General features: G+C 43.9%; 1 protein-coding gene across 1 annotated transcript in view; it reads right to left on the bottom strand.

The window, feature by feature from the left end:
* shkbp1 (SH3KBP1 binding protein 1) overlaps positions 1–16635 on the bottom strand; it is a 42838-nt gene extending 26203 nt beyond the window's left edge. The window contains exons 1-5 of the mRNA XM_043684061.1: positions 16471–16635; positions 1580–1633; positions 1288–1333; positions 1058–1131; positions 45–103 (exon numbers count right to left, since the gene is read on the bottom strand). Coding sequence (XP_043539996.1) covers positions 45–103; positions 1058–1131; positions 1288–1333; positions 1580–1633; positions 16471–16526 — 289 coding nt within the window. The 5' untranslated portion in view covers positions 16527–16635. The remainder of the gene's footprint in view (positions 1–44; positions 104–1057; positions 1132–1287; positions 1334–1579; positions 1634–16470) is intronic.
* Between the last annotated feature and the right edge of the window lie 201 nt (positions 16636–16836).

The following is a 16836-nucleotide window of genomic DNA, read 5'->3' as shown; positions in this document are numbered from 1 at the left end:
CCCACTGCACAGACTCTCTCCCCTCCCCCCCCCACCTCACTCACCCAGTGGAGCAATTCCATAAAATTCTGCCTCATGCCGGAGTGTTGCAATGTTCACATCCCTGAGAAAACCAAAAATCAATTAAATCCCAGAGAATTCCACACAGCTATTGAAGTGATTTAATATTAAATAAATCGCCATCAGTGCCAAATAACAGCTTTTCCTCTCTTGACAATGATCACTTCCTCAACTCCACAATACTAGAGGCCGATAGAGGGCAGGGACGTTACTGAGGTGATGCCAGTCACTTCAGGAAGGGAGAACATGCTTTCCTTCTTCCCTCATTCCTCCCAGGACAGGTACAGCCCAGGTTAGATACAAAGGAAAGCGTTCTCTGAACTAGGTGCACAATCCACTCCCTGAGCAGACAGACAGGGGCTGAAGGGTTTTGCTTTTCTCTGCTTTGGGCCTAGTCAGTCAATTTAGTGGCTCATCAAGACAAGGTTAATGAGCTGACCAGCCACCTCCCTCTAGTTATGTCTAAGGCCAGCTGGTCCTGGGGTCAAGCGTACAATAGCACCAATATCATAGAATCGTAGAATACCTACAGTGCACAGAGGCCTTTTGGCCATTTAGTCGGCACCGACCCTCCAGAGAGCATCACAACCAGACCCAGTGCCTATCCTTTACCCATAACCCCACATTAATCATGGCCAATGCACCAAACCTGCACTTCTTTGGACTATGGGACGAAACCCGAAAGAGACACACGAGAACATGCAACCTCCACACAGACATTTGTCCAAGGCTGCAATCTTGGTCCCTGGCACTAAGAGGCAGCTTCATGCTTTTCCCAATCTCTTGGGCAGACTAAGAACCAATAATGGCTTGGAGTGAAATTTTAAAGTTTCTCTCAGAATTATTATTTCAAGAGGCAGTTAGTTAGTTGTTTCTGTAAAGCAGACAGGTACACTCTATCACTGTGTCATTGCCAAACACTCCTGAAAATGATCAAGGTGAATGAACAAGGTGCTCTTCCTGCAAACAGTTCCTTTGGCATGCGCTGTCGATGTACCTGGCATCCAACTCTTTTGTGCGGAGAAAATTCAAAATATATGTGAAGACAGTAGGATCTCGATCAATAAAGATCTAAAATAAACAGAGGGAGAGAGAGAGAGAGATACTGGTGAGTGCTGGGCAGAGAGTCAGCCTATTCTGGGTCAGCATTCAATTCTGGATTCAGAATTAATATCTACTGAATCAAGCTTTGATTTCTTATTGAAATGGGCTGTGGATTTTACTCACTGCTCCAGTTTCATCCTTTAACGTCGAAATTCTTCCACTCAACAAACTGAAACAGAACAAACAGTATCAGATCAATAACACAGAGTCAGGTTTGATATGCCCCGCACCCAGTGTCCACTCCTCATTCACAGCAAAGCTAATTCACAAAGCATCCTGGGTGAGATTTGTTTCAGGAAATCTGGATAGGGCAAAGCATGGAAATAAGTGGAAATAAATCCCCAATCAGAAAGCCCTGCCTTGGGAATGTGGTTTCTCTGGAAAACTGGAAACTTAACCAGTGAGAGTATCTTACCTTGAAAAAAAGGAATCTGGAATCCAAGTGAGAGTCTGTCTTGAGGAACTGAACCTAAAGATATTCAAGGAAACCAGAAAAAGTCAGTCACAATATCCATCTCTCGCTCTCTCTCACACACACATTCTCTGTATCAGATACACTCTGACACAGGCCTGGGATTGCAGTGGTTAACTGCACTCTTGCAACTTGTCATTATCAGATATTTTCATATAGAAGGCTAACCTTTCTTAAAATGGGTGCAGAACCATGAAAATTATATGTCTTCCAGTAGTCCACTGGCTATCCCAATTGATTCGCTTCATAGAGACATAGGTATAGACCATTTGGCTCATAGCACTTGTACCATTGGTTATGGTTGTGGTTGTGGTTGATCCTCTCAATACCAAAGGCCAATATTTCCTTTGATGCCTTCACCCTCCAGAAATCTAGTTTATTTCCTAAATATATTCAGTGACTTCACTTCCACAGCCTTGTGGTGGAGAATTCCACGGGTACACCAGCCTCAGTGAATGCATTTCTCCCCATACCAGTCCCAAAGAACCCTGTTTCCTGAAAGTATAATTCCATATTGTAGCCCTACATCCCCCCTCCTCAACCAGGAAAAACCCCTCAATCCTGAATCCACTTGGTCCAACCAGAAATCTGGAATGGGACTCTCTCCAATTCTTCTAAACGCCAGTGAGGTTAAGTCCAGTTGGCTACAAAACATAGAGGTGTATGTGTTATCGCTACATAAAGAAATCATAAAGGAACCATTTTGAATTCAACTAATTGTTGGGACAACATAATGGGTGCTCTTAAAAGTTTACAAATTCAAAGATTCTGAGAAAAACAGGGGACTGCAAGGACCTTCATATGTAAATTCCAGCAAAATTGAATTGGCTTTGAACAACAATGACCATAGACAAACATTGAACTTGAAATATCAACTCTGTTCCTTTCTCTACATATGCTGCTGGGTTTCGCCATTGCTTAATGTTTTAATTTCAGATCTCCAACATCTGCAGTATTTTGGTTTTATTTTATATCAAGACGCTCAGTTAGCGAGTTTTGAGAAGATTTGTAGCATTCTGCACGCCAATGACCTTCTGATTGGGTGAACTGCAGAGTGTTGCGATCTCCAAGTACCAGAGCAGAGCAATGAGGGAAACGTGTAAAGCCTGCACTTTGCTGGTTTCCTGTTCTCACAAACATGACTCGCCCACACATCCACTGACTGGCAAAGCCCCATGAGCTGAACCTTCAATATTCAGCCTGGTGCTCTACTGCATTTTCTATATCAGTCATGATCATCTTTTTAAAATTCTCTCTAAAAGTGCAGGTCTTTTGTCATCCAGGAGCTCATTACCTATTTGCCTACCTTTGAGGGAATATCTTTGGAGGGAGCTCACTGTTCAGCTGTTATTTTTCCCACAAACCTTTAGCTGAAATGCATTTTTCCCAGATCCATATGTACCCAATTGGAGTTGGCATTCTCTCAGTTTATAATTGTCACTCAAGACTGCTCAATATCCTTTTTTATAGTCACTGTAGATTTAATCACAATCAACACTGCTCCCAAAAGTTCTCCCACTGACATTCAGAGGGACATTTATTTGGCCCATTTTGATCCAAAGATCCAGGTCTAGCTTTGGACTGGAAACATATTTCTTTAGAGAATTCTCCTGAACACATTCTAGGAACCTTGTTCATTTCATTCTTACACTACTCCATATTCCAATCTATACTCAGAATTAAAACTGGCCTCTGTAACTGATCAATAGTTCTTGCACTTCTTCAATAATTTCCTGAAAAGTTTGTTTTTCTGTCTGGTTCCACTAGTGGGTGGCCTATAGACAACACCAAGTAAAGCAACTGCAACTTTTTTGTTCCTTAGTTTTAGTCAAATCAATTCTGTCTCAAGCTCAGATAATGTTTACCTTCACCACAGAAGTGCCCGACTGATTCAATATCTTCATTCATTTTCCCATTTTATCTCCATATTTCCTGAACAGAACATTGTGCGTTCAGAAATATTTAATACCTAGTTCAACTATTCCACGAACCAGGTCTCAGTTATAGACACAATATACTTCCACGTGGAAATCAGCACTTGCAACTCACCAACCATATCTACCACATTCCATGCATTCACATACATACAGTGCAAACCCGAACTTAGATTTTAATCACTTTCACTGACTCCACCCATTAACTTTAAATTCTTAATCTTTGTCTGATCGAGCTCGCTTGCATTTTGTGCAGCTTGCTGGTTCTCTGATGTTATCTCGGATTTCCACACACCTGCCAAAAGTAGTATAAATTTTCCACAACAACACAAGCAAAACATCACGAAAGGAACGCAGTCTGGGCTCTACTTAGATGCAGCCCATATGCCCTGGACAAGTCCATCCTGAGAGCAAGAATCTGAAGTCCTTGATTCTGTACCACTTCTCTACGAAAATAAACTATAAAGTATAAACAACTTTTTGCGATTGTAGATTGAAAGTTAACTTTCTCTCCTTCAGACCCTGACAATATATAACAGGATAGTCTGCCACATCAGTACAAAAGACAAGGGTGAAAACTTTACACCCATCTTCAGCCTCCTCCAGAGGTCTCCAGCATCACAGATGCCAGTGTTCAGCCAATTCAATTCAGATGACATTGAGGAACAGTTGGAGGCTCTGGATATTGCAAAGTCTATGAGCCCGGACAATATTCTGGAAATAATGGTGAAGATGTACGTTCCAGAACCTGCAAAATCACTGCTCCCAAAGCTGCTCCAATACTGCCCCAACACTGACATCTACCAGATAATATGGAAATTTGCTCAGGTGTGTCGTGTACACAAAAATCAGGTCAAATTCAACCCAGCTAGTCATTGCTCCAGTTTTACTCTCAATCATAAGAGATGGAAGATGTCATCAATAGCGTTATCAAGCAGCACCTGTTCAGCAATAATCTGCTCAGTGACGCCCAATTTAGGTTCCTTCTAGGCCGCTCAGCTCCTGACCTAAAGTGTGTCTGCTTTAACGCAAGGAGTGTCAGAAATAAGAGTGTTGAACTCAGAGCATGGATCAGTACTTGGGACTATGATGCTGTGGCCATAAGAGACGTGAATTTCACAGGGGCAGAATGGTTGCTAGTTGTTCCAGGGTTTAGAACATGTGGAGAGAGCGTGGAGAGAGCAGAGAGACTGCGTCACAGCTACAGAAATGAAGGTTGTCAAGGAAGGTTTGTCTACTGAGTCAGTATGGATGGAAGTTAGGAACAGCAAGTGAGCAGTCACCTCATTGGGGGTTTTCTACAGGCCCCCTAATAGCAGTAGAGAGATTGAAGATCTCATAGGCCGGCGGATTTTGGAAAAATGCAGATGTAGCAGGGTTGTTGTTATGGGTGACTTCAACTTTCCCAATATTGACTGGAACCTCCTTAGTGCAGATAGTTTGGATGGAGTTGTTTTTGTCAGGTGTGTTCAGGAGGGTTTCCTTACTCAATATGTAGACAGGCCGACAAAGGGAAAGGCCACTTTGGATTTGGTGTTCGGCAATAACACCTGACAAAAACAGCTCCATCCAAACTATCTGCACTAAGGAGGTTCCAGTCAATATTGTGGGTGGCACAGTGGTTAGCACTGCTGCCTCGCAGCGCCAGAGACCCGGGTTCAATTCCCGTCTCAGGCGACTGACTGTGTGGAGTTTGCACGTTCTCCCCGTGTCTGCGTGGGTTTCCTCCGGGTGCTCCGGTTTCCTCCCACAGTCCAAAGATGTGCAGGTCAGGTGAATTGGCCATGCTAAATTGCCCGTAGTGTTAGGTAAGGGGTAAATGTAGGGGTATGGGTGGGTTACGCTTCGGCGGGTCGGTGTGAAACTTGTTGGACCGAAGGGCCTGTTTCCACACTGTAAAGTAATCTAATCTAATCTAATCTAATCTAATCTAATAAGGCAGAATAGGTGTCAGATCTCACGGTGGGAGAACACTTTGGTGACAGTGACTACAATTGCCTCACATTTACCATAGAGGAGAAAGTGAGGGCTGCAGATGCTGGAGATCAGAGCTGAAAATGTGATGCTGGAAAAGCGCAGCAGGTCAGGCAGCATCCAAGGAACAGGAGAATCGAAGTTTCGGGCATAAGCCCTTCTTCAGTTCAGGTTTACACTGTATGTATGTGAATGCATGGAATGTGGTTGATATGGTTGGTGAGTTGCAAGTGCTGATTTCCACGTGGTAGTATATTGTGTCTATAACTGAGACCTGGTTCGTGGAATAGTTGAACTCGATATTAAATATTTCTGAAGAAGGGCTTATGCTCGAAACGTCGATTCTCCTGTTCCTTGGATGCTGCCCGACCTGCTGCGCTTTTCCAGCAACACATTTTCAGCTCACATTTACCAAAGCCTTGGAGAGGGAAAGGAGCAGTTACTGAGGGAAGATATTTAATTGGGGAAAAGGAAATTATGACGTTATCAGATAGGAGATGGGAAGTACAGATTGGGAGCATTTGTTCCACAGAAAGGGCACAGCAGACATGTGGAGACTGTTTAAGGAGCAATTGTTGCGAGTGATGCACAAATTTGCTCCTCTGAGACAGGTAAGAAGGGGTAAGATTAGGGAGCCTTGGATGACAAGAATAGAGGAGCTTCTCATCAAAAGAAGGAAGGCAGCTTACATAAGTTAGAGAGAGCAAGGATCTAGCACAGTTTTAGAAGATTACAGGCTTGCTAGAAAGGAGCTCAAAAATGGACTGAGGAGTGCCAGGAGGGGACACGAAAAAGGCTTGGCAAGAAGGATTAGGAAAAACCCAAAGGCATCTTACTTATATACGAAGAATAGGAGAATGATCAGGGAGAAGATAAGACCAATCAGGGATAGCATAGGGATCTTGTGCATGGAGTCTGAGCAGATAGGGGAAGCCCTAAATGAGTTTTTTGCTTCGGTTTTCACTAAGGAGATGGACGTTGTTGTGAATGAGAACTTTGAGGAGCTGGGAAACAGGCTTGAACAGATCGAGATTGAGAACGTTGATGTGCTGGAAATTTCGGCAAACATTAAGATTAATAAGTCCCCAGGGCCAGACCAGATTTATCAGAGGTTGCTCCGGGAAGTGAGAAAGAAGGTTGCTAAGCCACTGGCGAAGATCTTTGCTTCCTCAATCTTCATGGAGGTCGTACCGGAGGAGTGGAGGGACCAGATGTTGTTCCTCTTCTCATTTTCTCAGCGGGAGTTGGAGTAGGAGGAGCAACTACAAGGACCAGTGGCACGACGGCAAGGTAATTTTTAAAATATATAAACTTACCTCGGGAGTTTTCAGTCTTCATCTTCTTGGTGGCAGTTGGAGTGGGAGGAGCTGCCGAATCCTGAAACACTACACGTGTAGTGTCTCCTACCCGCCCTCCTCCTCTAACCAAAAAAAACTCTCATGTGTTGCAAAGGTAACGAGTTTCAATTGATACTTCTTGTGTTTTGTGAGATTGATTAAGAGTTTACTATTAGTTGGTTAGTTGAATAAGACCATAGAGAAGTACTAACAATTGTTTAACTCAAACTTGTATAAATTACTTAAAGAAGTAGAGATAGCTGGAGCTGGCTGATCCCATTGTGAACTGCAGTGACCACATCTGCAGCAAGTGTTGGTTGCTGGAAGAACTCCAGATCAGAATTAATGATCTGGAATCTGAGCTTCAAACATTGCAGCACATCCAGGAGGGGGAGAGGTACCTGGACGCTTTGTTTCAGGAGGCAGTCACACCCGGCAGATCAAGTAATTCAAATTCAGTCAGTCAGTGATCATGACCAACAGGGTGTGACGGTAAGTGAGGCAAGTGGGGGATTCTGAGTTCAGGGGTGCAGGATCCTCAGCTCTTGACCTTGTCCAACAGGTATGAGATTTTTGCTCCCTGTAAGGATGAGGGAAAGGGCTGTGGACAGGATGAGCCAGCTGACCACAGCATCATGGTGCAGAAGGCCATTCAAGAGGGGGGGAGCAAAAAGACAAGTTGTTATAGGGGATTTTATAATTAGGGGGACAAATAGTATCCTTCGTGAGCCAGATCGGGTGTCCCACATGGTGCGTTGCCTGCCCAGCACCAGCGTGCAGGGCATCACCGAACGGCTTGAAAGGATATCAGAGCAGGAGGGTGAGGATCCAGTTGTTGTGGTCCACGTTGGCACAAACAACATAAGCAAGGCTAGGAAGGAGGACCTGTTTGGGGATTATCAAGCACTAGGAAGGAAATGGAAAAACAGGTCCTGGAGGGTCATAATCTCTGGATTACTGCCCGAGCCACGTGCTAAGTGGCATAGGGATAAGAAAATTAGGGAAGTAAACATGTGGCTAAGAGCTTGGTGTGGGAAAGAGGGATTCCATTTCATGGGACATTGGCATCAGTCTTGGAACCGGGGTGATCTGTACCGATGTGACGGTCTCCACCTGAACTTATCTGGAACCATAGGATGGATAAATAGGGTGGTCACTAGGACTTTAAACTTGTGAGTTGCGGGGGGAGGTGGGGCTGGAGGGAAAGGGACAGCAACAGGGAGTATGGAGTCAAGTAGAAAGATAAGCAGCAGGTTAGCATGCGTGCAGGATTTAAGTTCAAGGTAGACTCGGAATGAAGCAAAAAGGAAGGATAACTTAGGTAGAGGTAATGAAAATCATGAAGATAAGAAAATTAGCATTAAGGTGCTTTACCTGAATGCTCAAAGCATTCGTAACAAAGTAGATGAATTAGCAGCACAAATAATTATGATGTAGTAGGCAAGACAGAGACATGGTTGCAGGGGGTTCAGGACTGGCAATTAAACATCCAAGAATTTACAACTTATCAAAAAGACAGGGAGATGGGCAGAGGGGATGGGCTTGCCTTGTTAGTTAATAATGAAATTAAAATCAGATGGTGTGGAGCCTGTGTGGGTGGAGTTGAGAAACCACAAAGGCAAAAAAACCATAATGGGAGTTACATACAGACCTCCCACCAGTGGTCAGGACCAGGAGCGCAAGATGCACCAGAAGATAGATAGGGTATGTCAGAAAGGTAAGGTCACAGTGATCATGGGGGACTTCAATATGCAAATGGGCTAGGTGAATTATATTGCCGATGGGTCCAAAGAAAGGGAATTCATGGAATGCTTACAGGATGGCTTTTTGGAACAGCTTGTGATGGAGCCCACAAGGGAGCAGACTATTCTAGACTTAGTGCTATGTAACGAGCGAAATTTTATAAAAGATCTTAAAGTCAGGGAACACTTAGGAGGCAGCGATCATAATATGATAGAGTTCAGTCTGCAGTTTGAAAGAGAAGGCAAAAATCGAATGTAATGGTGTGACAGTTAAATAAAGGTAATTACAGGGCATGAGAGAGGAACTAACGAAAACCGACTGGAAGCAGAGCCTAGTGGGGAAGACAGTAGAGCAACAATGACAGGAATTTCTGAGTGTAATTGAGGACACAGTACACAGGTACATCCCAAAGAAAAGAACGATTATCCTGGGGAGGGGGAGGAATTAGACAACCATGGCTGACGAAGAAACTCAGGAAATGCATCACAGAAAAAGAGAGTGCCTATAAAGTGGCCAAGTGCACTGGGAAATCAGAAGATTGGGAAGGCTACAAAAACAGAGGATAACAAAGAGAGAAATAAGGAAAGCTAGCCAGTAATATTAGAAATGATAGTAAAAGTTTCTTTCAATACATAAGAAACAAATGAGCGGCAAAAGAAGAGATTGGGTTGCTCAAAATTGATGCAGGAAGGCTAGTGATGGGAGATAAGGAAATAGCTGAAGAACTTAATAAGTACTTTGTGTCAGTCTTCACAGTGGAAGACATAAGTAATATCCCAACAATTAAGGAAAGTAAAGGGGCAGAGGTAAGTATGGTGGCCATTACAAAGGAAAAAGTACTCAATAAGCTAAAAGATCTAAATGGGCTACATCCTAGAGTTCTGAGGGAGGTGGCTGAATAAATAGCGGAGGCATTGGTTGTAATCTTTCAAAAATCACTGGAGTCAGGGCAAGTCCCAGATGATTGGAAAATCGCTGTTGTAACCCCCTTGTTCAAGAAAGGATCAAGACAAAACGTGGAAAATTATAGGCCGATTCGCCTAACCTCGGTTGTAGGTAAAATTCTAGAATCCGTCTTTAAGGAGGAGATTTCTAAATTCTTGGAAGTGCAGAGTTGGATTAGAACAAGTCAGCATGGTTTAGTAAGGGGAGGTCATGCCTGACAAATCTGTTAGAATTCTTTGAAGAGGTAACAAGTAGGTTAGACCAGGGAAACCCAGTGGATGTTATCTACCTAGGCTTCCAAAAGGCCTTTGATAAGGTGAGGGCCCCTGGTGTTCGACGTGAGCTACTGGCATGGATTGAGAATTGGCTGTCTGACAGAAGGCAGAGAGTTGTGATAAAAGGTTCTTTTTTGGAATGGCAGCTGTGACAAGTGGTGTCCCCACAGGGTTCACTTTATACATAAAATGACCTGGATGAAGGGACTGGGGGCATTCTTGCGAGGTTCACGATGATACAAAGTTAGGTAGGTAGGCTGGTAGTTCTGAGGAGGTGGGGAGGCTACAGAAAGATTTAGGTGAAAGTGAGGATTGCAGATGCTGGAGATCAGAGTCAAGATTAAAGTGGTGCTGGAAAAGCGCAGCAGGACAGGCAGCATCCGAGGAGCAGGAAAATCAACGTTTCAAGCAGGAGCCCTGCATCAGGAAAGGCTCCTGCCCGAAACGTTGATTTTCCCGCTCCTTGGATGCTGCCTGACCTGTTTTACAGAAAGATTTAGACAGTTTTGGAGAATAGTCCAAGAAATGGCTCATGAAATTCAATGTGAGCAAATGTGAGGTCTTGCACTTTGGAAAAATGAACACAGGGATGGACTATTTTATAAACAGTGAGAAAATTCATAAAGACAAAGTACAAAGGGATCTGGGAGTACTACTACAGGATTCTCTAAAGGTTGACTTGCAGATTGAGTCTGTGGTTAAGAAAGCAAATGTAATGTTGTCATTTATTTCAAGAGGAATGTAAAAGCAGTGATGGACTACTGAGACTTTACAAAGCTCTGGTTAGACCCCATTTAGAATACTGTTTCCAGTTTTGGGCCCCATACCTCAGGAAGGACATATTGGCACTGGAGCATGTCCAGCGGAGATTCACGCAGACAATCCCTGGAATGGTAGGCCTAACATACGGTGAATGGCTGAGGATCCTGGGATTGTATTCGTTAGAGTTCAGAAGGTTGAGGGGAGATATAATAGAAACTTACAAGATAATGCATGGCTTAGAAACAGTGGACGCTGGAAAATTGTTTCCATCAAGTGGGGAGACTAGGACTCGTGGGCACAGCCTTAGAGTTAGACGGGTTCAGTTTAGAACAGAAATGAGGAGACACTTCTTTAGCCAGAGTGTGGGCCTGCGGAATTCATTGCCATGGACTGCAGTGGAGGCCAGGATGTTAAATGTCTTCAAGGCAGAGATTGATAAATTCTTAATCTCGCAAGGAATTAAGGGATACGGTGTGAGTGGGGGTAAGTGGTGTTGAAATGCCCATCAGCCATGATTTAATGGCGGAGTGGACTCGATGGGCTGAATGGCCTTACTTCCACTCCTATTTCTTATGGTTCTTATCATTCAAGAAGGGTAATAGGGAAATCCCTGGCATTTACAGACCAGTCAGACAGTCTTACATCTGTGGTCAGCTAGGTTTTGGAAAAAATTCTAAGGGATAGGATTTATGATTATTTGAAAAAGCATAGTGAGATTAAAAGCAGTCAGCATGGCTTTGTGAGGGGCAGGTCATGCCTCACAAATCTTATCGAATTCTTTGAGGAGGTGATGAGACAGGTTGATGAAGGTCGGGCAGTGGATGTGGTGTATGTGGACTTCAGCAAGGCACTTGATAAGGTTCCCCAGGGAAGGCTCATTCATAAAGTTAGGAGGTACAGGGAGACCTGACTCTCTGGATTCAGAATTAGTTGGTTGACAGAAGGCAGAGTGGTTGGAGATGGAAGATAGTCTGCCTGGAGGTCAGTGTTGATTGGGGTCCCGCAGGGCTCTGTTCTTGGGCCTCTGCTCTTTGTAGTTTTTTTATAAATGACTTGGAGGATGAGGTTGAGGGGTGGGTTAGTAAATTTGCCAATGACACAAAGGCTGGAGGAACCCTTGATAGTATAGAGGGCTGTTGTAAGGTGCAGCGCGACATTGACAGGTTGCAGAGCTGGGCTGAGAAATGGCAAGTGGAGTTGAACCTGGGTAAATGTGAAGTGATGCATTTTGGAAGGTCAAACCTGAATCTTGAATATAGCATTAAAGACAGGATTCTTGGCAGTTTGGTAGAACAGTGGGATCCTAGCATTCAAGTGCATAGATCCCTCAAAGTTGCCACCCAAGTGGAAAGGGTTGTTCAGAAAGCATATGTATTTTGGCTTTCATTAACAGGGGGATCAAGTTCAAGAGCCGCAAGATTTTGCTGCAGCTCTACAAAATCCTGGTGAGACCACATTTGGAATATTGTGTTCAGTTATGGTCACCCTACTATAGCAAAGATATGAGGCTTTGGAGAGGATGCAAAGAAGGTTTACCAGGATGCTGCATGGACTGGATGGCTTGGCTTATGAAGAAAGGTTGACTAAGCTTGGATTTTTCTCACTGGAGGAGGAGGAAGAGAGGTGACCTGATCGAGGTGTACAGGTAATGAGACGAATGGATAGAGCTGAAAGCCAGAGATATTTCCCCAGGGCAGAATTGACTGCCACGAGGGGTCATAGTTTTATGGTGTTAGGAGGAAGGTATAGAGGGGATGTCAGAGGTAGGTTCTTTACACAGAAAGTTGCGAACACATGGACTGCTTTGCAAACAGCGGTGGTAGAAGTAAAGTCATTAGGGACATTTAAGCGACTGCTGGACATGCACTTGGACAGCAGTGAATTGAGGGGTGCGTAGATTATTTTAGATTAGGATTAATCCTCGGCACACTGTCGTGTTCTGTGCTGTACTTTTCTATGTTTGCTGATGATCACACAACATTTAGCACCATTCCCAACTCTTCAGACACTGAAGTTGTCCATGTTCAACTACAGCAAGACCTGAACAATATCCAGGTTTGGTCTGACAAATGGCATGTAGTATTTATGGCCCACGAGTGTCAGCAATGACCACAGATTGTTCTGCCATAATGCACATTGTTAATGCAAATTGGCTATAATATGATTGACGAATTGTGGACACTGTTTGGATCACGTGACCTTTCTACTGAATAGGTATAGCCATTGGGTATCTCCAATGGGTATCCACAGCACGATTTTCTATAGTGCAAGGTTGCTGAGTAATAACTGTCACATTATAGCAGAATGACCTTTTCCAACATGAGAGAAGCCAAGTGTCACCCCATGACATTCAATGTTGTTACAATCACTGAATCTCCATCAACAACATCCTGGGGGTTACCACTGACCAGAAACTCAATTGAACTAGCCATATAAATACAGTAGTCGAAACTTGTGGCACTGGAAAAGCACAGCAGGTGCTGATGAAGAGCTTATGCCCGAATGTTAACTCTCCTGCTTCTCGGTTGCTGCCTGACCCATATGCTTTTCCAGCACCACAAGTTTTGACTCTGACCTCCAGCATGTGCTGTCTTCACTTTCTACCACAATATAAACACAGTAGCTATGCGAGCAGGTCAGCGGCTTGGAATCCTGCAGTTAGTGATAACTCCTGACTCCCCAGGGCCTGTCCACCATCTACAAAGCACAAGTGATGGAATATTCCACACTTGCATGAGCAAAACAACTCCAACAACAGAAAAAGCTTGACACCACCCAAAGACAAAGTTTGATTGGCACCACATCCATAAAACATTCACTCCCAGCAGCAGCAGTGCATACCAAGTACAAGTACCACCGCAGAAATTCACCAAAGTTCCTTCGACAACACCTCTGAAACCCATAACCATTTTCATCTAGAAGGGCAAGGGCAGTAGATACATGGAAATGCCAGCTCCTCCAAGTAATTCAACATCCTCACTTGGAAATACATATCTCCATTCCTTCACCGGCTCGGTCAAAATCCTGGAACTCCCTCCCTAAGGGAATTGTGGGCCTACCTACAGAAGATGGACTACAGCAGTTCAAGATGTTAGCTTTTCAAGGGCAATAGGAATGGGCAATAAATGCCAGACCCAGCCAGTGACACTCATGAATGAACGATTTAAAATTAGACAATAACAGCAATGAGCTCGAACAGATTAAGGACATTCCAGGTCTGCAGTGTTGTTCTTAGTATCCACAGGCTAGAGGATAGAAATTATTGGTCAGGATTCCTGCCAGTGACTTAATATAACTTTCTTTCAAAAAGCCTTTACTGTTGTTCAGTAACTGTGCCCAGTTCCAACTGATTTCTTGTGCAGATCTACTGACCGTTACAGCTATCTTTGAGCTATTGAGCGATCTCTCAACCATTATTCTTGGCTGGGGTCAGTTCGCTCGATGTAAGATTTGAAATCAACATGAAGACACTTCCTTCTGAACCTTGCCTCTCACCTGAGATATGGTACATCTCTGGTTTAGCTCAACACCAGTTATCTGAAGGAGAGAGTGATTTTATCTATCTGCTCGCACCACCTCATCCATAACCTCAACTTCTGTCTCCAGCAGCACAACTTTGTTCCATCTCAAAGCTGTCCCAATCTAGTTTTTCCCTTCAAACCAAATCTCACCAGCTGCTATCACAAAAAAAAAAAAATTCTCCCTGTCAACTGTGAAAGATTGCAAACTTCAACAACTCATGATACCAACACCTTTCTGAATCTTTCTGGCTCTTCATTTTGTCTGAACCCCATCACATCTCCACCTTTTAAACTCATCTTGGAGTATCTTTTCACTGTGTCTCTCTCTCTGACCTTGAACTACCTGCTGTCAAATGCCTCACCTTCAGCTGCTTTTACACTAACTCGGTGATTCACATTTAGCACTACCCTGAGTTCATTACCACCTTTGTCTCTGCACTTGCTTCTTTATCCGGAATCTTTCACCTCCCACCAAGATCTCTACGTCTATCCCCATCTAGATGTCAAGCCAAACTCTTTCACCACTTTACCCACCAGCTAGCCCTAGTGAACCCATTCCCCCTCCCACTGCACACACTTTCATACAGCACCTCTCCATGCGAGCACCTGCACTTTTACCACTTTGCCATAAGAATACTCCCACACAAAAACAACTCTCTATTTTTTCCAATTTACAATCCAGTGCGCACTGCTAATGGTACAGTTTGCTCAAATTTGGACTCCCCAATGATAGCTGAGTGCCAACTTTGCAAAACATCACCATTCAGTTCACAAGCAGGATCCCATATTCCAGCTACCTGACACTTACTCTGCCCTTGGCTTCCTGTGCTGTACCAACAAGACCTGATTGAGGTGTATAAAATCATATTAACACCAGCCCCTCTCTCGACCGAGCAACTTACAGACACTCTACTAAATTCAAACATTTCAAAAAGAAAGCTGTGTTGACAATTTAAATTGTAGGAAGGATGTTGGCAATGATTCTATGTTTTTATATTGACATCTCCTACAGAACCAGCTTTGGTTTCTTCACTTCCTCATCTCGCTTTGCCTTGCACCATCATGCTTGGAAGTGATGCTGCCTGTGGTTGAATAGTTTGCTTTCCTCTGGGGCCAGAGGTGATGAATTGGCATTTGCGTGAAACAGTGAGTAACCACTGATCACTGAACTCAGCATGAACCACATAACGGGTCATCAGACCAGGTGCCCAGACAGTCTCTGCCCCCCTCAGAGAAATTCTCAGTCAGGGTAAAGCTCTTGCCAAGAACGTCACTGGGACACCAGAGCTGCTCCTCACTCCCTGTAGAACATCCCACCTCCCCCCACTCAGGAACTGGCATGGGATCTGCAGCAGTCTGAATAAAAGAAACACATTCATAATCTTGGGTTTGTGCCAGAGGCGAAGATGGAGACAGGTTCCAGTTACTGAAACTGATAGCTATTGTCCAGTGGTCACACTCTCAGTTCCAGACAAATCTTGAAGACATGAGGGGAGGGGGCATGTTCTAAAGAAGGTAGGGAGTCAGAACAAGTACCTTCTGGGGGAGGTACAGGGCCATGGTCACCCTCTGGGGGGTGGGGGGCTGTGGGAGGGAGAGTTACAGGATTCAGCAGCAGCATTCCAAGGAAGAACAGGAGTTTTTTTCTCTGACATTCTAATGAATAATTATCACTGAACAACAACTTGCATTTAAATTGCAGCATTAACGTAATAAAAATGACCTAAAGACCTTCACAAAGGATCATTTTAATCAGTTATCATACTGAGCTATACAAGGCAGCTTGGTGCTATATAAATAGAAATTGTTGTTTTGTTGTTGCGCGAAACAAAAAGGAACTCTTGAAACAAAGCAGCATAACTAAAGCAGACAAACCGATCATTTCCCACAATCTTGCTGTGCACATCGGCAGCAACATTTGCTACATTACATCAGTGATTACATTACATTGGCTGTGAAACACTTTGGCACGTTTAGAGGTTTTGAAAGGCACAATCTAAATGCAATTTTTTTTAAACTGTTCTCGTGGTTCACTCATAAATAACAGAAAATGTAACCCTGGAGTCATAAACCAAAACATGAACACGTTTCTCCATGCAGATACCGCTTGACCTACTTCCAGCATTTGTGGTTTTAATGTAAAACATAACTCTCAGACTCAGTCCAACACAAACACCACCGGTTAACAAAGTCGTTAAATAGCAAATGGAAACAACAGGTTACTAAACACAGAGGTTTGGAAGCAGTTTATACTGAAACAGCTCCAAGTACCCAACTCAGGGCAGTGTCCCTGATGTCAGAGGGTTTTAATACCCAGTTACTGCCAGTCTGCCCTTTACCCACCTCTTTCCTCCCACATTGAGATGTATAATTTCTCCAGGCTGGGTCACATTTGCCATTTCACACCATCCCAGCAAAACTCAGCCAATTACCAACTTCCTCAAACTTTGTCTTCAAACAAGTTAATCGAACTTTGGGTGTGTTTTACTCCCACCCCCGCCACCAGCGGATTGGCTTCGATCTGTTACAGTCATGCAGGTTTTACCAGCTGATTGGTCACATTAGTGATCATTCAAAGGCCTTCCTTAGCCCCAGGGTACTTTGCATCAGTATCAATGGCTGCGTTTTTTTTTAAAGGGACATCAGCCCCAGACTAGCACACTTTCTTAAAGTGACAGGACACCGAGACTAAGTTGTAGAAATCCAAGA

The sequence above is a fragment of the Chiloscyllium plagiosum genome, chromosome 51 (genome assembly GCF_004010195.1).
Source record: "Chiloscyllium plagiosum isolate BGI_BamShark_2017 chromosome 51, ASM401019v2, whole genome shotgun sequence".
In the NCBI taxonomy this organism is placed as follows: domain Eukaryota; kingdom Metazoa; phylum Chordata; class Chondrichthyes; order Orectolobiformes; family Hemiscylliidae; genus Chiloscyllium; species Chiloscyllium plagiosum.
Note: the sequence above shows the minus strand (reverse complement) of the source record. Positions and strands in the feature narration are given on the sequence as shown.